We start from the raw sequence: 23569 nt of genomic DNA on the forward strand, positions 1-23569 counted from the left end.
TTACTATAAAACTGTAGGGAAGTAGTAATGAATCCCTGAACAAAGGTGGTGGCAGTGGTTTTGATGTGTGAAATTAGAGGACTGCAGACTTTGTTAGTTGACTGTTAGTAGAGGTAAAGGAGGAGAAGAAATTGTCAGCATTAGCTCATAGAAGGTGGATCACATTACCAGCTGCAGTGGTCAGGCGGGTTTGGTAAGCTGGGGGATTGATAGACTATGATTAAGGAAAGAAAGTTTGATGAGAAAACAGGCATCTCAAGAACAGTAGTAGCACCAGGTAGAAACAGAAGCCACAGATCAAGTCTGTATTAGGTCAGAGCAAATAGAGATGTTATAGGCAGAAACTTGGGGTGCAGAATGGTAGACCGAGGCATGCTACATCCAGATCATGGTGCAGAAACAGTGGGAGCTCCAGGCTGAGTTGTCTCCATGAAATTCACTGGTGATAAATCATGGTTGATTGATGTCACCTAGGGCCCAGGGAAATGGGCCTAGCAAGAAAAAGGCAGAAAAGTAAACTGTAGTCACAGACAAGGTTGGTTTCCCACCTTGAGAGGAAGAAGAACCCCCTGGGATATGCGTGTATAAGGGGACTAAGATGGTAGTCTGATACCCAGGGACTATTCAGGGAGATTATTGGTTGTTTTTACCAGTGAGCTGTTCAGTATCTCATGTCTCACACACGACAGAGCCAAAACAATATTCCAATACCTGTGGATACCTGAGCAACTGTTATCAATATACTACTGAGCCAACTTGTCTTTGGTACCAGGTTGCTTTATCTTTCTAAAGCACCATTTTCTTTGAATCATTGCTCCACTTAAGAATCTTGGCCGGGCGCGGTGGCTCAAGCCTGTAATCCCAGCACTTTGGGAGGCCGAGATGGGCGGATCACGAGGTCAGGAGATCGAGACCATCCTGGCTAACATGGCGAAACCCCGTCTCTACTAAAAATACAAAAAAACTAGCCGGGCGACATGGCGGGCGCCTGTAGTCCCAGCTACTCGGGAGGCTGAGGCAGGAGAATGGCGTGAACCCGGGAGTCGGAGCTTGCAGTGAGCTGAGATCCGGCCACTGCACTCCAGCCTGGGTGGCAGAGTGAGACTCCATCTCAAAAAAAAAAAAAAAAAAGAATCTCCTAAGACCATTTGTTTACTGTCAGATTAAACTCCAGGGCTTTAGTCTGGCATTCAGAAATCATTAACTCACCATCCTTTTACTACACTTTTCCATGAATGTGAATCCTCTGCCCAGGAAGATTATGGCCGTCTTTCAAATATGCTGTAGAAACCCCAAATGTTCATATCTTTTCTTGACATTCAAATTTATAATTTTTCCTGAAGCGTTTTTAAGCCCAATGTATAGTGCCTGTCTTGTATTTGCTTGCATTTAACCCATTCCGTTTCTCTGTTTGTACCTTTTGTCTCTCCAGCTAGTATTCTGTCTTTCCATATAGATTGATACTCATTCCTTAAAGACAGACACCACAAATTTCATTTCTTATGCCATTAAAAGTGGGGAGCGAAACATTTTTCCAGTTTTTATTTGACTACAACTGTAATGTTTTGAGAAGTCTTAGTCTTCAGAATGATGGAAAAGATTAATCATTTGCCTGGCTTTTCGTTTAATAAGGTGTAACTTAGAAATAAAGTAGTGTTCTTGCCAAAAGTTTCTATGGGTTTTTTTGTTATGGCTTCTCAAGGTGCTAAATATTTAAACAGTTTTTTCTTGTATTAAATAATTTTATGAAATATGTGAAAATGTAATTTGTGTGTTACCGACAATCATGTAAATTGCCATAAACTCCCTGAAGTCTGACTAAAAGGTCTTCTTTGACCTATCAGTTTCACTCCTAAGGATTAAGGGAGGCTAGGCAGGAGAATCGCTTGAACCCACGAGGTGGAGGTTGCAGTGAGCTGAGATCATGCCACTGCACTCCAACCTGGGTGACAGAGTGAGACTCTGTATGGAAAAACAAAAAAAAAGAAAAAAAGAATTTATCCTGAGGAACTATTTATGGATATTTCTAAATATTTTCAAGGTTGGTCATTATACCATTGTTTTGTAATATCTAAAGATTAGAAATCAACTGAATAACCTTGTGGAATTGTTTATGTTACACTATAGACATTTACTATGGAATATTATACAGTTAACAAACATGGTCTTCTACAGGAGTAGTGACATAGGAAAATTGCCCTGAAGTTTTAGTAAGTAAAAAGTTCAGATTACTGAACCATATATATGGTATAATCCCATTTTCTTTGCCTAAAGAAAGCAAAAACAGTTCTATCTATAAATTTTTATATTCTGTCTTCCAATTTTATGCAGTAACTACTAGAATATTTAGTGACATAGAAAAATGGCCCTGATAATTGATAAGTGAAAAAGATCAGGTTATTGAACAGCATGTACAGTAAAATCCCACTTTTTTGCCAAAAAGAAAACAAAATTATACTTAACAAATTTTTTAAAATTCTGTCTTCTCAATTACATGTAAGAGCTTTGCATTTCTCTTGTAATTAGGAAAATAAATCCTTTTATTAAAAAAATAAATTTGTTCTAGTTACTTCAGAGAGAAAATAACAATGGAAAGTTATCTGCAAGGAAAGGTCTTGAAGGAAAAGAGACCCCCTCAGCCCATATACAAACACTTTCTAATTCTATTAATTTTCAGCAAACTGGAGTTCTAGATAAAATTCAGACCAATGATGGTCACTATACTGTAGTGACCTAGAATTAGCAATTTCACTTCTAATCTAAATATTACCACTAAATGGTTTCCTTAGTGGTAGTTATAAGTAGCCTATTGGGATTTTACTTTATTCTTTTAGAAAATTAATGGATGTTAGTGAATAGACTTGTAATTAGCTGTATTAGCCTATAAGAGTGCAGAGTAGGCATTCGGCAGGTGCTGGTGTTCCTTCTACAGGTACCACTGGCTCCATAATTTAATGCTAAGACTGAAGCTTAAGAAATAAACCAAAAACATCACAAATCACTTCTTCAAAGTGCCAGTTTAAAATTGTTAAGCTCTTAATGATATTTATTGTAGAATCTTTCGAATATTAATTAATTTTATTTATGTGAATAATTTATTTATAAAGTGATTAACTTTTTCAGAAGATATTTTCACACTTCCTCATTTACTCTGTTAATTCACTTTCAACATAATTAAAAGTATCTTCTAGAGGGTGGTATTACTTCACATGATCCAAATTTATTTGCTTTCTTAACTTAGGTTGCTATTGGCAGAACAGACATTGAAGACTTAGACCTCTGTGCCACATCTCGGGAGAGGCGATTTCGTTTATTTGCTTCTATAGAATGTGAAGGGCAGTTATTCATGACTCCGTATGATTTTATTTTGGCTGTTACAACAGATGAGCCCAAAGGTAAGTATACTTTTGAAATTATCTTAATAATTATATTTTTTATCTCTAGCCTGTAAATGTATGGAGCAGTATAAGTTTTTTAGAAGAACTGAGTAATGTGGTATTTCACATGATACTGTGCTATTCAATGTTACAAACTGATATTTCTTACAAACTCTTACTCACATCTTTTCTCTTTTCAGAAACTTTCAATTGCTTTATCTTTCTCAGCTTAACACCACCTTACTTTTGATACTCTTTATAAAAGACTCATATTCTGCCTATTCATTCTTTTATCAAACCTGAACAGAGTAGTTAGAGGACTGGCTTTGAGGTTAGCCCTGGGCAAGAATTCTACCTGTATCTCTTCTGCATTTGTCATAGCTCCTGCAGTGTAAATATATTAATAGTTTAATTGTTTCTCACCTTTTCATATATTAGAATAATGGTTCTCAAACTTTTTGGCAGTCTGTACATTCTTGCAAATCTCTTAATATCTAACTTAACAGAAGACAGCTGTATTCCCATATGTGCTTTTTTATTTGATCTGTTACAATATGTTGTTTTCCATGAAGTATATGAAGAAAAGCTACCTCACAGATATAGACAGTAAAAAAAGAGTATTTTAATCGCCTTTTTAGATAATTATAGATACTGTCCTTTGATACTATATCACAATTGGTGATAATTGAGGCTTCAGAAGTCTCTGCAGATGGTGGTAAAAGAATAATGAGAACTAAGGGTTTTTTGACTGGCTTATCTGGATGGATGGTAGTAGGGACCAGGTTTGAGGAGAAAAATCACAATTTCAGTTTTGGTCATGATCTATTTGAGATACCTTGGATATGTAAAAGGATACAGTTGGATTTTTTTTTTAATAATTCATTTCAGTTCACTGAAAGATCACTCACGAAAAATCAGTATAACAAATAATCAGTTGTTTGACCCACAACTGCTTTAAACTGTCACACAAATATTTTCAGTTAGACTAGAACAATTATAGCCATTTTTTTCTCCAGAGTCAGCGATATGGCAAAAACGAACCTTAAAATAAATCCTCGATAATTTGGCAAATTGTCTACTTGACATATTAACTTTTAATTAATTTTTGATTCTTTGGATTATTTCCACTGGATATCAAGGAAGAGATTCGGGTATATATTTAGGATTCGTCTTTGCATTATTGCCAATTCATATGATGTGTATGAATGAAATTGCCTAGGGAAGTCGTATAGGGTGAGAATATAGATAACCAAAGACCTGGCCGTGAGGAATTTCTGCTCTTTAAAAGATGAATGGACAAAAGGCTTTGAAAGGATGAGGAAAGGGAACATAAGAGTGGCCAGAGACATAGGAAGAAAATCATAAGGGTATGTAGTCATAGAAGCCGAGTAAAATAGCCAGAATTGCCAAGTGAGTGCAGTGTTACTGAGAATTCAAGTTAGATAGGACAGGAAAATGTCCCCTAGATTTAATAACATGAAGGTTATTGATGGTTTCTTAAAATGATGTTTCAGTGGAGTCGTTAGGGCAATTGCAGGAGTGAATAGCAGATGAAGAAATGAAGACGATGAGTGTAAAGGACCATCTTACAATATTTGGTTGCAAAAGAGAAAGGAACTGAAAGGTAGCTGGAATGGAATTTGAAGTAGACACTTTTGATCATGCCAGATTTTAAATTAAAAAAAAAAAGATTTTAACCAGAAACTATGAGAGTAGCATTTAAAGAAATGTAAACTACATAAGCTAAAACATGAAATCAAGACAGTATATGGTATAGTAATAGTAGCCACTTTGGGAATATGTAGGACCGTATAGTGACAGGAAAGGCGAAAACTTATTTAGAGTTTTTTGTTTTTTGTTTTTAGGATTTTAAGTCTATGATAAGGATTATATCCTTTTTATTTAATCCATTTGGTGCAACGTAGATTCTTTATTTGTGAGTTAGTATAGATTTAATACTAATTTGCTAATAAATATAAAGAATCCATGTTGTACCAAATCGATTAAATAAAAATGTATGGAATATTTGTACGACTACTTCTGTATTAAGGTTCTTTTCTGTGTGCTGAGGGGGATACAAAGTCTGTGCACTCAGGAAACTTACAATATTGTAAGATGACATAAGATACAGAAACAACCAACTCCACAGTAGAATATGGTTACCTGGCATGATAGGTACACAATAAATATTTCTTGAAGGAAGGAATTTCTTAGATGCTAAATAGAATTTTATATCAAATTCTATAATTTTTTCAAACATATTTGAAGCTGTTCTTTAAGTGATATTTAATAATGTATAATTTTTTTTTTGAGGCAGGGTCTTGCCCTGTCCCCCAGGCTGGAGTGCAGTGACATGTTCACAGCTCACTGCAACCTCAACCTCCCAGGCTTAAATGATCCTCCCACCTCAGCCTCCCAAGTGGCTGGGACTACAGGCATATGCCACCATGCCACCAGCTAATTTTTAGAATTTTTTGTAGAGACAGGGTTTTGCTATGTTTTCCCAGGCTTGTCTTGAACTCCTGGGCTCAAGCGGTCCACCTGCCTCAGCCTCCCAAAGTGCTGGGATTACAGGCATGAGCCACTGTGTCTGGCCACAGTTTCATATTTTGAAAAAATTTTACTTCATTATTTTCTAGAATTTTCTTCTTCACAATACATTCACTGGAAGCACACTGTTGGGTTTTGCTTTTTGGAGATAACTTTCGTGGTGATTCTTCTCATAGGTATTTTAAAACCATAACTTAAGAGTAAAAAACTGGTTTTTATTATTTAAAAAATTATACAGGATGTTTTACAACCACAACCTCAGTTAATTTCTAACCAGCACTTTTCAAACATGATTAAGAACAATCACGAAAGATCAAGATATTCATAAAGCCTGTTTTGAAAGTTGGGATTTCAGAAAAGAAAAAGAACAGAAAAATGTTTCATGTACTGAGTATTAAATCAGAAACGTTAAAACTGTAGCATAATGAAATTTGACTTGTGTTTAAACCTTGGCACTTACTGGCTTTGAAAACTTGGTTAAGTTGTTTTATCTTCTCTTTCCTCATTTTAAAAAATAACAGCCTCATGAAGTTTTTCTTTGAAGATCGAATGAATTAATTATGCTTAGTATAGTACCTGGCACACAGTAAACATTGAATATTGATAGGTCATCATCATCAGCATCATCATTTGAATTCATAGCCATGATTTTTTTTTTTTTCACTGAGAGGAGTCTCGCTCTGTCAATGAGGCTGGACTGCAATGGGGTGATCTCGGCTCACTACAATCTCCACTTCCTGGGTTGAAGCGATTCTCCTGCCTCAGCCTCCTGAGTAGCTGGGATTACGGGCAGCTGCTGTCATGCCTGGCTAATTTTTGTATTTTTGTAGTGCTGGGGTTTCACCATGTTCGCCAGGCTGGCCTCAAACTCCTGACCTCAGGTGATCCTCCTGCCTCGGCCTCCAAAGGGATGCAATTATAGGCGTGAGCCACCACGCCCAGCACATAGCTGTGACAATTTTTAAGCAAATATTTACACGGCATACCACTTTTTTCCCTGTTTAAAATCATAGCCATGATTTTTAAAAGTCTTTGATATCATTTTATGATGACATTCAACAGGGAAAAAAAATGGTATGCTGTGTAAATATTTGCTTAAAAATTATAGATCAAATAAATGTTGAGATATCTGATTGATTATGATTTTGCATTATAATCTTATTTTGCATACTTAAATAGAACCTAAATGGTGACTTTCTTTTCTAGAACTAAAATCAGTAATTATTTTCCAACATAGTATCAAGAATTATTTTAGATTAGATATTTTAAAAAATTAAATTTTTCAGACATGCAAAAACACATTAAAAATATAATGAACATCAACCTACAGCTTAAGAAATAATATTTCCAATAGAATTGAAGTCCTTCTCCACCTAAGTTATATTTATATATGCAGTAACTTCATATGGAATAAGGAATTCAGAAAATCCTTTGAAGAACAATCTTAATGGCTCTTTAGTCTTTATTTAAAAAGCTAATCATATTGAACATGGGGACATTTCCGACAGAATGAATATGTCTTTTGTGAATAATTTGCCATGGAAATCTCATAGACCCTGCAAAACTCAAGAGTACGTCTAACTTCCTCTTTTGATAAGTGTCTTCTGAGCATTGCATAAGAGCATGTGCATGTACTTTTCTACCATTTATTTTTCTTCTTTTCTTACTGCTATATTTTAAGAGCAACAGAATAATAAATATTATTTGCATTGTTCTGTTCATTGTTAAAAGGGAAGTGTCTGTGCAAAATAAACATAGACAGTATCATAGTTAAGGTTACATGCTAAATTCTAATTTGTAGACCTGTTATTTGAATCACTTGATTATACATTTGTATAAACTATCTTGGATAGAGGAAGGATGTTGTTGCTGCTTAAAGAAGAAACCTATCATTAGAAACATATTTCTTCTCTTTTGATTTTAAATTGAGTTATTTTGTTGCCTTATAAAGAAAAATTACATAGCAAAAATTGCTTTTTTTGTAATTTTGAATTTGATATATTGTTAATTATATAGAAATAGCCCCATTGCCAGGTAGAAAAAGATGTTGGTTGGCATTATTGTAATGTAGCTGAAGTAATTAATATTTACCAGTTTCCTAATACAGCTGTATTACAGGGCTTAGTCATATGTAAACCTGGTGCTAATTCTTAGGCAGGCATTAAATATTCACAGTGTTCAAATCTGAGCAAAGGAAATAGCAATACTGACTACACATTTTTCCCAACGTTGGAAGTTTTACAGTGTTTGAGATCTTTGGGGGTGTGAGGAGGAATCACGAAAAGAAAGTGATCCCTGACATTTTATTCAGCTATAACACTCTTACTCTAGTGATGCTTCTTGAATAGTTGTAGGGAAGAATAATGGAACAGGACAAGTTTCCCCATCACTTTACCTAGCCTCCCTTTCCTTTCTTTTTTTCTTTCCCCAATCCTTCTTCATTCTAGAGAGACCTGACCTATGAATTATGTCATGGAGCACTAGTATAGCAAAGATCACAAGTAATACCTTAAAATTATAGTTTATCTGTGTTAATATTATTTTATATTCTAGTTTGAATATTTTGTAAGTATCATTATTTGTACTTTTAAGCCCACACGATGTTTAACATGGAGAAAGTTAACTTACTGTATTAGTCCAGAAAGCCCAAATTTAAGATGATATGGCTGTGGAGAAATGTTTCCTGTATCACTGATACTTACTATAAACAGTGCATAGTATATAAAACAAGTAGATAACATGTATAAGATCATATCACAGATCTAAATTTTGAGGTTAAAAAAAAAACTGTGCCTTTTGGACATAAAAGTTTTGTTATAAGTTGTGGCTGTAGATGGTTAGCAAATATGGATATATATTCCATGAAGTATTTATTATCTAATTATCTTACATTTGTTTATTTTAGTTGCCAAAACTTGGAAGTCACTTTCCAAACAGGTGAGTTAAAGCTCTTGGTGGATATACACAAATTTTATATGTGCATGCATATATGTATATATAATTATATATTTCATGAAATATATTATGCATTTTTATATATTTTATGATTTTTTTGCAAATCAAGTCACATCAGGGTTCCTTTTTTTTATCCTCCAGTTTGTCAGAAAATAAAAAGGTGGACGTTTCTAAGCGTTGGTGAAAATGTAGATTACTGGTAAATCTCATGTGTTGGTATACCCACTTTGGAAAACAATTTGGCATTATCTGCTAAAATTGAAGATATGTATACCCTATACCTAGTAAATGCATGCCTGCCTTTACATTCTGCAATAGTGCATGCACATGTACCTTGTAAAGTTGAGCTTGAATAGACTCTGTGATCTAGTAATTTCTATACTAAATACACTGGTATCTAGTATACACCAGTATGTATACCTAGGGAAATTCTTGCTTATATGCCACAGAGGTTTATAAGAATGTTTATAGATTATATATGATGGCCCCAAAACTTTAATATATCAATACTATACCATAAACAAATTTTGATTTATTCATATAGTATACTACACAATAGTGAAAACAAATGAATTATAACAGTGCTTTAAGCAAGTCTCAGAAACATAATGGTAAACAAAATAAGCAGTTCAAAAATACAAGGTATAATTCTATTTGTATAAAGTCCAAAACTGGGAAAATGAAATCATATTATTTAGGATACATTCATACATGGAAAAACTAAGGAATAATTAACATTAAATTGAAGAAAGTATTCATCTTCAGGATGATAGCAGGGAATATCATCAGTAATGGGCTCAAAGAGGCTTCTAAAGTACTGATAATTTTCTATTTTTTAACTTAACTATTTCTTAACTTTAAATTGTATATATATTCCTTTTATACTTTTATAGCTATGATTTTATTATTTTTTTAAAAAAGAATATTAGAAATCTAGGGAACGTCCTTAACTAGTTAAAGGGAATCCTCCAAAAGCCTACAGCTCATGGTCATTTGTGAAACTTGAGAGACATTGTCTTTCAAGTTAGGTATATTAATCCCCGTTTATCAGTGGGTAATATGCTCTAAGACCCCGGGTAATGGATGCTGAACATGTGGAAAGTACTGAACCCTATATATACTATGTTTTTTCAGTGTCGTAGACAAGAGAACTACTAAGTGCCTAATAGGTGGGTAGCGTATACAGCGTGGATATACTGGGCAGAGGGATGATTCACATCCTGGATAGGACAGAGCTGGACAGTGTGAGATTTCATCATGCTACACAGAGCAGTGCACAACTTAAAACTTATGGATTGTTTTTGGAACTTTCCATTTAATGTTTTTGGGCTGCAGTTGACTGAGGGTCACAGAAACTGTAGAAAACTAAGCCACAAATAAGGGGGAGCTACTGTACAATGCAAATATGCCTGCTATCACAACTGTTCCGTAGCATTTTACTGGAAGTCTGGGCTAGTATAGTATACTAGGGCTGCTATGACAAAATATCACAGATTGAGTGGGTTAAACACCAGACATTTATTTTCTCACGGTTCTGAGGGCTCGAAGTCTGAGATCCAGGTGTCAGCAGGTTAGTTTCTTCTGAGGCCTCTCTCCTTGGCTTTTAGGTGGCTGTCTTCTTCCTCTGTCTTCACATGATCTTTCCTCTGAGCGTGTCTGTGTTCTAGTCTCTTCTTATAAGGACATCAGTCATATTGGATTAGCACTTGTCCTGATGACCTTATATAAAAACCTAACTACCTCTTTAAAGAGAGGTCCTTTCTGCAGAACAGTCAGATTCTGAGGTACCGGGGCTTAGGACTTCAATATATGAATGAGGGAGAGGGGCACAATTGAGACCATAATATGTAGTATGAAAAAAAGAAGAGGCTCTAAGGATTAGAATAGAGGCATAGAATAGAATATGATTGGAAGAAAAATGTAAAAATATATACATTTTAGATTTGTTTAAATTTAACAAAAGTTTAGCAAGATTGCTACTGGTATAAGGGCAATAAACCAAAGTTAATAAGATGCTCCACACCAGCGAGAGCAATTAGAAACTGGTATTGAATAAAATGCATTTCATAATAGAAACAAGAACTATTAGATACTTAAAAGCAATTCATAACAAGCTGTACAAAACATTATTAAATTATATTTTTAAAAGTACAAGTAAATGGAGAGCCATATCATGTTCATACTGGTAATAAGCCATTTCCTTATGATAATGATCCTCCAAATCTATCTATAAATGCACTGTAACTCCAACTAAAATCCCAACCAAATTGATTCGAAATTAACTTTTAAAATTAATCTAGATGAGTAAAGGCCCCAAAATATTTAGAACAATTCTGAAAAGGAAAAAGGGAAAAAAAAAACCATTGAGATGAGAATAATGGGGCTTATGACATATTAAGATTAGAAATAGAGCTATAATAAAGTAGTATTACATCATTGCAAAGATATTTTTTAAAACTAGATCAAGGTAATAGAATATAGAATCCAGAAACAGATCCAGGCATATATAGATAGATCTATAAATCACTGGTAAAAAGATTGACCTCTCAGTCATAGATGTTTGAATAATAATTTTTCCATGGAGGGGGCAAATTAGGCCTCAGATTTACTACCATATACAAAAACTAATTTCAGATGGATTAAGTTCTTATTTGTGACAAAAATTCTATAAGAGTAAAATCAAAATGAGAGACACGAGAGTTTTTTTTTTAGATAAGACTCAAAGCAAAACTTGAAATTATTAGCAGTTTTTACTAAATTAAATATTTGAAAGTTTAGCATCAAAAGACAGTGTAAACAATGTTAAAAGATGTATGATGGTGGGAGGATATGCATGCAGCATATTAAAAGAAGAGGGTAAGTGTCTTGCAGTCATGTAGAACCCCTTTTTTTATCTTTATAAAAAAGATAATCAGCTTATAAGAAAAAAATAGACAAAAGTACCTACAGTGGCCGCTGAATATATGTAAAGGAGGTCAACCTTACTAAGTAGCTTAGGGTATGCAAATTAAACCAATGATATGATACTATTTCACACCCACCAGGTTGTTAGCTTCCAGAAATCTGACAATACCAGTAATTAGCAAGGCGAACAAGAAGGAACCAGGTGAGAATGTAAATTGGTGTATTTACTTTTTAAAAATTTTTTGAGATAGAGTCTGTCCCTGTCACCCAGGCTGGAGTGCAATGGCACTATCTTGGCTCACTGCAACTTCTGCCTTCTGGGCTCAAGTGATCCCCCTACCTCAGCCTCCTGAGTAGCTGGGACTGCAGGCACACACCACCATGCCCAGCTAATTTTTGTATTTTTAGTGGAGACAGGGTTTTGCTCTGTCACCCAGGCTGGGGTATATTTACTTTTGAGTGATATTTGGCAATACCTAATAATGTTGAAAATGCATATGAGAAATCTCTCTTCTAGAAATGCATACTAGAGAAATGTTTTTGTGTTTGCCACAGAAATCCTGTACATCAGATCCCCCACCCCGCTTCCCGTGAAGCTTCATCTGTATTTACAGCCGCTCCCCATCACTCATTGCTCACATTACTGCCTGAGCTCCGCCTCCTGTTAGATCAGTGGCAGCATTAGATTCTCATAGGAGCCCAAACCCTATTGTGAACTGGCATGTGAGGGATCTAAGTTGCGTGCTCCTTATGAGAATCTAATGCCTGATGATCTGTCACTGTCTCCCATCACCCCTACATGGGACCCTCTAGTTGCAAGAAAACAAACTCAGGGCTCCGTCTGATTCTACATGACGATGAGATGTATAATTATTTCATCGTATGTTAGATTATAATAATAATAGAAATGAAGTGCACAATAAATGTAAAGCACTTGAATCATCCCCAAAACATTTCTCCTTCCCTGCTCCTGGTCTGTGGAAAAATTGTCTTCTAAGAAACCAGTCCCTGGTGCCAAAAAGGATGGGGATTGCTGCTGTATGTGTTTCCTGAACCATCAATTGTAATAGCAAAAATTTGGGAACGATACAATGTCAATCATTAGGCAAGTGAATGAAAGATTTATGAAATAGAGAAACCCAGGATAAATGTATAAATGCAGAGTTAAAATGAATAAAATACATTACAGCTATGTGCACTGACATGAGTAGAACTAGAAAACAAGGTTGAGTAAAAGAGCAAGTTGCAAAATGATATTAACTGACAGTCATTTAAACTGCAAAGACCTTTTCACAGGTCCATGAAGTCAAAACTATTTTTATCATAATACTGAGAATATGCTTGTTTTATTCACTGTCATTCTCTCATGAGTGTGTGGTGGAGTTTTCTAGAGGCTGTTTGGTAATGATGCCATTGCTATACCAACTAATGGAATGTGTGTTTGTGTGTTCTTATGTTTTAAAAATTTGTTTTTATTTTCAAATAAATTAAATATTGATAGATACAACCCATAAAAACAGTATCTCTTTTGGGTCCCTAATATTTTTAAGAATGTGAAGAGTTGCCTTTCAGAACTGCTACTATAGACAACTTCTGTGTAGCCATTAAAATGAAAATGAAGAATATTTGACAGGAAAATATATATGCTCATGATAATATATTAAATGCAAAGGGTAAGTTATAAAACAGTATGTAGAGAATGATTTAATACTTGCAGCAACAAATATTAACAAAATATTATATAAATACTATATACTATATAAATATGCCTAGCTAGAGAATCAGACTAAAATGATGCTAAAATGTGTCTCTGTGTGTGTGTGTGTGTAACTTGCCACCCCTAGAAACTCAATTAAGTTTGGTCTGAAACTGAAGTTTGTCATCCCTGGATTACAATTAGTTTTTATTTTCTGTATTTACTAATTTTTCTATAATATATAGCTACTAACTGTATAATTTTTTTAAATAGTACTTATTTAAGAAAATTGTGAAACTCCTTTAAAAGGCAACTATAATTCTAGGAGACTGAATTTAATTCAGCAAATATTTATTTTCTACCTACAATATAATTCTAACACTAACCACTCCGAGTTTAAGCATAGTGCCTAACAAGACTGCCCTCATTTCAGATGCTTGTTGCAAGTTTGGGGGCTCCAGGCCACTCACACTCTGGCCTTACTGTCTACGAGTCTAGGAGGTTGCCACAGTTCCCCTCAGTTTTAATGATTTGCTAGAATGAATCATAGAACTCAAAAAATGCAGTGCCTATGGTTATGGTTTTATTAGATAGAATATAGAATAAGACCAGCCAGATGAAGAGAGAGGGCAAGGTCTGGGAAGGTCCTGAACACAGAGCCTTCTTTGAGAACATGGAGTTGGGGTGTGTCACCCTCCTAGCACAACAGCATGTTCCACAACCAGAAAGCGCCACTGAGGTTAGTGCTTAGATTTTTTGTTAGGGTTTCATTACATAGGCATGATTGATTGAATTATTGGCCATGGATTGAACTTAATCTATAGCCTCTCTTTTCTCCCCAGAGGTCAGGCTCGCTAAAGCCCCAGCTCTGTAATCACAGTTATTCTTTCTGGTAAGCAGCTCCCCTCCTGAGTGATCTCCTTAGCTCAGGTATGAACGAAGGATTTAGAGTCTCCTTCCCAGGACCCAGGGGCAAAGACCAAACTCTTTGTAATATAGCACTGCTACATATGAAACCAAGCTGGAAATTGGGAGTAGGGAGAGAGATTCCTGACATGGGTGGAAATATAAAGATTTTAAGAAATTTTAGAACTCCTTAAAGTTAATAAGAGAAGACAAGATGAATGTGTTGATTGGATGATTTAGACCAGGAGAAACTAGATTATTACTAAAATAAGCTACTTGGAGTCAATAAGGATCTGGGCTTTGTCATTTATTAGTTCTGTGACCTTGGGTGTTACTTATCCACTTTAAGTTCTGTTAAAATATGCATAATGAGGATTGTTTTTAGAATGAAGTTATTGTATGAGCCTATTGCCAAACACGTAGAGGGCACACAATAAAAGGTAGCTATGATTTTTCAGTGTAATTACACTGTAGCTGAGTTTAAGCTAGAACAGATGAGGTTGGAAGACATGGAAACAGTTAAAATGGAGAAAGATTAGTTAATATTTATACAGTTACAATAGATATGGTATAAATTAAGCTGCATAAAATTTATTCAGAATGTTGTTTTTAAATTTTTTTAATATTTTTTTGAGACAGGGTCTCACTCTGTTGCCTAGGCTGGATAATGCAGTCGTGTGATCATGGCTCACTATAGCCCGACTTCCTGGGCTCAAGTGATTTTTCCACCTCAGCCTTCTGAGTAAACTGGGACTATAGATGAACGCCACCATTTCCAGCTAATTGTTGTTTGTTTATTTGTGAGATGGGGTTTTGCCATGTTGTCCAGGCTGGTCTCAAACTGCTGGGCTCAAGGACTCTACCTGCCTCGGCCTCCCAAAGTGCTGAGATTATAGGCCTGAGCCACTGAGCCCAGCCCAGAATATTTTATTTAATCTCTTACTCTAACAAAAATATGTGAGTTTACTGTTTCTGAACAATAAATAACCCAGTTTCTCATTACAATTTGGAGCTGAATTATTCTGTGCCATTGCTCTTCTATAATCAGATGCACTGATTATTTGGTGGCATATTTTACCTGCAGTGCAGATATAGAAACATGAAGAAAACAAACACAAGAATCCACATATGGGCTTCAAGGTGTCCATAAATCCCCTAAAAATGCTATTCCTGGCTTTGACATACCAAGAATTTTACTTCTGCTGGCTCACCTTTGCAGTTAAACAAATATGATTTATAAACATCAGAAAGCCTTTTTAGGTACAGCTGCATCGAGAATGGTTTGTCTGAAATGCCTTCCAGACTTGAATGTGTGTAAAAATTAGAAGATTTTGTTAAAAATGCAGGTTGTGGTTCGATAGGTCTGGCATGGGCGCTGAGATGCTGCGTTTCGCACAAACTCCCAGGTGTGATGTTCAAACTATTGGGGAACCACATGCTCTGAGGAGTGGGGATCAGATCTGAAAATAGAAGTGGATTCTGTGTTTGTCTAATGTGTTTTTAAGCAGACTAATTTTATTATTTCAAATTATTTCAAGTTGCCTCACCAAATCTTTTAATCATTTTTCTTCACAATTAATCAAATTATAGTTTTCACTTAGTGTTTTTAACAGACTATACACAATAAATTCAAAATTGATTTAGCATATGAGTAATGATTCAAATGTCTAAGTTCTCCAATAGTTTCCGAGCAGCACTGATAGTTTGACTTTTTTTAAAAAGAAAAAGCTAAGCAGCAGTTGAAGTCTGTGTTCTTTAAGTTAAAACTAGAAACAAATTGAAACAGTGACCACAATAACGCAGTACGCTTGTCTTTCTACTTCATCCAACGTTATCATTCTCTAAGTCACTAACCATTAAAATACTTTTCATTCCTTTGTAACATAATCCTTTGTTCATTTACTTCCTCTACACGAAGCTCTCTAAATCCAAATGTGTTACAAAGAAGAGACATTACGTGAAGCCAGGTGATGTGACTGTTTCTGATCTTGATATGGAAATTCACATTTTTCCATGGTTTTCCTAAAATGATGCCTTTATGACTGGCTCCAGAACTTACACTTACTGTTTTATCTTGATTTGGTTGTCTTACGTATAACCTCCCATTATTCATCTTATCTGAAATTTTAGGTAGCTGTAATTAAATTTAATATAGCCTCTTCATCATTTATTTTATGTTTGAACCATGGGCAAATACTGTGTTGTGTGCTTGAATGAACCACAGGCATAACATAGGATAAATAATGCCATGTTTCAGGTCTTTTAAGTGGAGAATTTTGCATGGACATTTAAACATGTTTTTGATCTATTTTATAAGCAAGTTGTTTCCCAGTTCATCAGTAGTATAATAACTTCTGTCATAGGAATTAAATCAAATGCTCGCAGAGACACCACCAGTTTGGAAAGGCTCATCGAAGCTATTTCGAAATCTTAAAGAAAGAGGTGAGTTAACCTTAGTACGTGTCCTTTTCTTAAACTGTGTTATGTATACTATTTATATATGCATATTTTCCCATACCTAAAATAATTTTTAAATTACATGTATGTGTATGCATAGAGAAAAAATTAAAGAAGAAAACAGCAAAATATTAACATTTCTGAGTATTAATGTTGTTCTCGGGTAATTCCACTCTTCATTAAGGGTGGTTTTCATGTTATTGTTTATATATTATTTGTATCTTCCAAATTTTTTTTACAACAAAATGGACTTACATAGTTTAACAAATTGTTCTTTAACCATATTGAAAAGTTTATTCTATATTTACCCAAAGAAAACATTTTACAAAAATACTAGATCTTCAAAGATATATTTTTCTTCCTTCCATTTCGCTCTGAGAGAATTATAGATGCTCCTAAACTAATCAACAGGAAAAATTTAGTGGATGTGTCCTTTGACAGCCTAGTTTCGACATGTTTCCTTTAAAGGCCAATACTTACTGCAAATGTACCTGTTTCAACTTACTCTATTATCAGTATCAGTATTAGGTTAATTCATTAATTTATACATTTCCTGGCAATCAAATTATATGGCTTTCATTGTAATTTTCTTTTACAGTGTACCTTTTTACACATTTGTAGAAAAAATGTATTAGTCTTTTTAATCTTAAAAAGTAATGTTTCTTGGAAATATAGTTTTTGTATCCTCAAATACAGGAATATGCAATATATTAAAGAAATTATATAAGCAGTTATATTTTCCCTTTTCATCAATTTTAACGAATATTGGTTTGAAAATAATGTACTTCAGCCTGAAGACAAATACTTTGAAGGAGTAGTTATAATTCATATATTTTATTTAAGTAGAATTAGAAAGTTTGTATTGCTTCCACATGGTTTACATAGAATCTGAAAGGAAGAGACACCGTATCTTTTACTGTTTCATAAGTAAGATTTTTAAATCTTCAAGAAACCTAGGCCAAAGTGTCTTAAAAGAATCTTAGAAATTTTTTTCCTGGATATTGTCTTAAAGATTGCCATTCAGATCTTAGGGTGAGATAATAGGATGAGGAACATTCAAAGCTCAGAAGGATCAAGTAAGTGTGGTGAATTTCAAACATTTTTCTTAATAGATATACCTCATGGGAAAATACAAATTGGATCAAATATAATCTGAGAAAACTAACGCATGGAAGAAAGAATCTTTTTTTAGTTAAGGGGAAGGTTAAATCTAGAAGTCCTAGGTTTAGGCATATCCTAATCCTTCTCATGTTATGCACATGTTTGCATTTTATTCCCCAGGGGATAGAATCTATTCTGCGCCACTATGACGGAAATACTCTGTTTCTGCGCTGTCTCTTATGGTAGCTACTAGCCACATACGACTGTTAAGCACTAGAAATGTGACTACCATAACTGTGGAACTTAATTTTTAGTTGTATTTGATTTTAAGTATTTTAAATTTAAATAGCTACACCCTGTAGTACAATGTGTATCTGTATCATATTAATTGGATCATCAGGGTAATACATGATCCCAGAAAGTTTTAGAATCATTAGAGAAGTTAGAATAAATAGAGAAGTTAGAAGAGCCTTGCTTTTTTTAAATAGTGATTAAGTGGCAGAGAAATTTTAAGACTAAACCTTTAGAGCTATTGAAGACATAATTTTATTTTTATCTTTGTTTTATTTTATTTATTTATTGAGTCAGGGTCTTGCTTTGTCACCCAGGCGGAAGTGCAGTGGTGCAGTCATGGCTCACTGCAACCTTGACCTCCTGGGCTCAAGAGATTCTTCCCCCCTCATTTTTTGATTTTTTGTGGAGATAAAGTCTCACTTTGTTGCCCAGGCTAGTTTCGAACTCCTGGACTCAAACATTCGTCTTGCCTCGGCCTCCCAAAGTGCTGGGATTATAGGTGTGAGCCACCATGCCTGGCTAAAGACTAATTTTAAAATTAAAAGTTTATCTATGTAAAGTATTACCTCTAGAGAAAATGTTATACATTTAAATAATAAAAAATTGATATGCATTCATGAAAACATGTATTATAGAGACTTAATTACAATAGCCAACTGCAATGTGTCATGTATAGGAATTAAACAATGTAATCCTTTTAAGGAACTTCCCTTAAAATTTGTTTTGATTGAATTTTCAAAAGAAACCTAGTTGGCATCTTTCTTATCCTCTGTTTCTAAAGATCACACCATTACTATATGCCTAGCTTTTTTTTTTTTTTTTTTTTTTTGATCCTGGATGCCATAAGTAAATTGAAGAGTGAGTTTTACAGTATTCTGTTTTTATAATTGGAAAGTGTTAAAAATACACAGTTCATCTTCAGTAGTATTTTCTCTTTTCCTTGACTATTTTTATTAAATTATAGTGTATCACGGGTTTCACTTCATTTTTCTTCCCTGTGGTGTAAGCCACCTCAATCACCATTGGTCCTACAGAAAAGTGTCTACCATGATAGTCATGGTCTGGACACTCACTATGAAGTAGTCCTTTCCTTGAGGGAAGTCTTGAGTTAACTATCAAATAAAAGATGCATAGCAGTTACTAAAGTTCTTTATACCACCCAGCATCTGTTGTGTATTCTACCAGGACAACTAGAACAACAGTCAGTGAGATAGGATTATGGAGACAGCATGCCCCTTTCCCAACCCATTTCCTTTTTTTTGCCCCTTCTTTTATGCTTTTCTTTCATTTTTTGAGGGATCCTTATGGATTCTTAAGTATTGTATCTTTATATACATTGACCATTCCAGAATCTTTCTCCCATAACATTCATGGCAATCAACCAGAACTATCTGTCTATAGGTCACAATATTCTAGTATAAACAAAAGAAGGGAATGAATGCTTTCAGGGCTTCCTGGGTAGTGCCCTTCATGTCTCTGACAAACTGCCTGACAGTGACTCCTCTTCTCTTTGTTCTGTAACAAAGAAGTCAGCCTCAAAGAACATCATATAAAATGGAGTTTTAAAGTTCACAATCTGGTTATTTTAAGGATTTTTATACCCTTTTACCAAGCATCAGAACTATCTGATATCTAAATAAGTATTGTAGATACAGATTCCTGATGTCAATCTTCTCAGTATCTACTTGGAAGGTCAGTTCAAGCACTAAATCTAGTTTTGGGTTTTGTATTCCAAAAGCAAGAATTTAAGTAACAGAATGCACTTTTTTGTTTACTTCAAATGGACTCATTTTAAAATTTGTAAGTATGGAGTTACTGAGAATTCAGGATGTGATGTACAGAAAGTATAAGACATTTAATTACAATAAAAACTCCTTAGAGTACGTATAATAGAAGCATTGAAGATAATTTGAAAGCAGAAAAGTAGGAACTGTAGACCTTTATTCTTAAAATGCAAAACAAAAATCAAATTTCTAAGTAACAATGTCTAAATGTTTTATCCAAGTGTTAATAAAAAGTAAGCACTTTGCAATGTTCATTAACCATGTCCAACTTTTTTATTTTTACTTATTTTTTCCTTTAAGCTCTGTTGGTGGACTTGACAACATTTTTATGTTAAGAATCATACATTAGAAACTAGCAACAAGTTTAAAAGTTACTGCTACAAGTATGCATTATAATTTTGCTTTTTTTACCAATGTATTTGACAGCATAATGATTTTATATGAGTATCTACAGAGGCGTGTGAAACAATTAAAGTAAAATTAAATTTGTTGCTTCTTTTGCTATGATTTTATAATAGTAATTGTCATTTAAAATAATACATAGCATCTATTTTTAAACTATAAGCTCATTATAGCATTTATTGCTTCTTGAACAACATTTTATACATATAACTGATACTATTTTTCTTGTAGGTGTGATTTCTTACACAGAATATCTTTTTCTTTTATGTATTTTAACAAGTAAGTATACTTATTAAATTTATTTCTCGATGCAGCTTTATTTTTTAAACAGAATCTTGGAAAACAGATCTTAGATTCACTTACTCTTGAAAATCAATATCCATGCTGTTCTGCAAAATTCATGTTTAATGCCACAGAAAAATGCTAAGCATAGCACAGTGAAGAGTCAAAAACATAAATGCTACAGCTTATGGTATAGTAATAAATGCAATAAATTATAAATTTACTATTATGTATCCATTCTTGTGGTTTTAATCTACCTCAGACTCGAAAGGTCATGACATGTAATAATTTGTTAATTTCCTACTGTACTCATTTAAGTCATATTTTCTGTAAGACTGATGTGAGAGAGAGTGTCTCTTAACTATCGAGTCTATCAGAATACCTGTCATTCACATCCAAAACTTTTATTTTCTTCCTCTCATGTGCAGCATTTCTTAGGAAATATATGAAGGGTTTACTACATTTTCAGTTAAATTTCTTTGCATTTAATGGAGACAATTCTGTTACAGTTTACTGTGTTCCAGCCACCTGGCCTTTCCGTTCCTTGAATTGCCACCTCAGGGATTTGTACCTTCTGCTTTCTGTGCCATCAGTACTTATCCTCAAGATCCCTGTGATAATAAATATCATTCAGGTTTCCTTTCAAATGTGAAGACTTAGCAAATCCTTCCTTGGCCAGCCTCTCTAAAATAGCTCCCTCTCTCTTTATATCTCTTTGCTGCATTTCATTTTCTTTATATCAGACTATTTGAAAGTATTATTGGTTTACATGTTCTTGTTTGTCTCCCCACACTTGAATGCAAGGTCCATTATGGCAAAGATTTTATCTTTTTTGTTCATCTCTGTATCAAGAACAATGTCTTGCACATGATACCCTCCCAAAAAGTAGTGAGTGAATGAATGAAGAAAGGAATACATCAAAGAATATTGCTAGTGGAATTTCCAGTTGTGGAGATTTGGGAAGATGCATGGAAACAAGAACATCAGTAAAACTCTGTCATTAGAAACAAGTCTAAAAATACTTTGTACTTCTTTGATTAAAAAATTCACACCACTGTGTTATTCTTAACTGTGTAACTTAGTGAGGAATGATGTTAACATTGAGTTCAGTTACAGTAAGTTTTGAGAAGAAGGAATGTGTACATGCACTCACATATCTTTATTTTTTTCTCTTGGACTTGTCACCTTCCTCACTGCCTAGACTGAACCAATTTTTCAAGACAGGAGAATTACAACAGAGAAAGAGTAATTTACATAGAGCTGGCTGTGCGGGAGACTGGAGTTTTATTATTACTCAAATGAGTTTCCCGAGCATTCAGGGATCAGAGTTCTTAAGGATAATTTGGTGCGTAGCGGGTGGGTGAGTCAGGAGCACTGGTTGGTCAGGTCAAAGATGAAATCATAGGGAGTCAAAGCTTTTCTCTCGTGCTGAGTCAGTTCCTGGTTGAGGACCACAAGACCAGATGAGCCAGTTTATTGCTCTATGTAGTGCCAGCTGATCCATCAAGTGTGGGGTCTGCAAAATATCTCAAGCACAGGTCTTAGGTTTTACAATAGTAATGTTACCCCCAGGAGCAATTCAGGGAGGGTCAGAATCTTGTTGCTCCAGCTGCATGACTCCTCAACCATAATTTCTAATCTTGTGGCTAATTTGTTAGTCCTACAAAGGCAATCTAGTCCCTAGTCAAGAAGGGGGTTTGTTATGGGAAAGGGCTCGTATCATCTTTCTTTTAAACTATAAACTAAGTTCCTCCCAAAGTTAGTTTGGCCTAACTAAACAAGGAGCAACTGAATGAGCAAACACAGCTTGGAGATTAAAGCAAGATGGAGTTGGTTAGTCAGATCTCTTTCACTGTCTCCATTATAATTTTGCAGTGGCAATTTCAGACTTAAAATGAAATTAAAATGTTAGTGCTAAAGAACTAGTATTGTACATTTTGTAATAGGGCTACCTGAGGTTGATCCACTCTGCAAAGCCATGGTAATGAAGCAAGTCCAGTCATGATGCTACCCTGAGAATTAGAGTGGATGCAAAGGAGTGTCTCATAGATGTGTTGAAAAGTTACCTTGTTTGCCAGAACAGTGATGGTTGCAATATTAGAAGTTAAATTAAGTACCTAAACCAGCGGAGTGAAAGGCAAGAATAGGAAGCGTTGACTAGGAAAGCTACTTGTTGAGACGGGACAAGGGTATGGTTTAGGAGTGTCAGAAAAAACATACATAGTGGGTTTTGGCACAGATAGCTTAGGATCTTTGGGTGCTGTGAAACTTCTTTGGAGTTCAGGACTCACCAACAGAAGCTTCTAAGGAGTTTGAATTGAAAAATTGTGGGATATTGTTTACATTAGAACTAAGAAAACTGTGACAAGAGGGCTGGCAGGAGGTGGGCTACATAATCTTGGTTACCTGTCTATAAGTGTCTCTCTCTTTACTTTGTACTGTATTTTTCCCTCCAAACAATGCTTGTAAGGAGGACTTCTTTCCTGTATGTATTTTCAAGATCTTTTTAAAGTGTAAAACTTGGTTATTAGAGATGGTGTAAATTTGTATTACATTTCTAAAATACATGCAAGAAGTGAGTTTGCATAAAGGACTGGCTTCTGTTTCTGTTATTTTCAGAGGCTACTGTTACCAGTTAAGAAAGTAGGACACTATCTGTGACTCTTTTACAGGTTCAAGATTTCACAACAGGTGGTAGCAAATGTGTCTGGGGGGGGGTCCCTTTTTCAACTTTATGCCCCTCCCCCTAGTCATCTCAAAAGAAAAGATCCAATGTTTTGAGAAAGGCACGTCCACTGAGCTGCTCTTTGAAGGACACTCTCTTTTTTTTTTTTTTTTTTTTTATTATACTTTAAGTTCTA

At 34.7% G+C, this 23569-nt stretch overlaps 1 protein-coding gene across 2 annotated transcripts in view; it reads left to right on the forward strand.

Annotated features, from left to right (window-relative positions):
• Positions 1-23569, forward strand: part of MICU3 (mitochondrial calcium uptake family member 3) — a 99095-nt gene that overhangs the window by 36687 nt on the left and 38839 nt on the right. For both annotated transcript variants that reach the window (XM_023219174.2, XM_023219175.2), the window contains exons 2-5: positions 3242-3395; positions 8833-8864; positions 16752-16830; positions 20658-20705. In XM_023219174.2, coding sequence (XP_023074942.2) covers positions 3242-3395; positions 8833-8864; positions 16752-16830; positions 20658-20705 — 313 coding nt within the window. The remainder of the gene's footprint in view (positions 1-3241; positions 3396-8832; positions 8865-16751; positions 16831-20657; positions 20706-23569) is intronic.

Source organism: Piliocolobus tephrosceles, chromosome 7 (genome assembly GCF_002776525.5).
Source record: "Piliocolobus tephrosceles isolate RC106 chromosome 7, ASM277652v3, whole genome shotgun sequence".
Lineage (NCBI taxonomy): Eukaryota > Metazoa > Chordata > Mammalia > Primates > Cercopithecidae > Piliocolobus > Piliocolobus tephrosceles.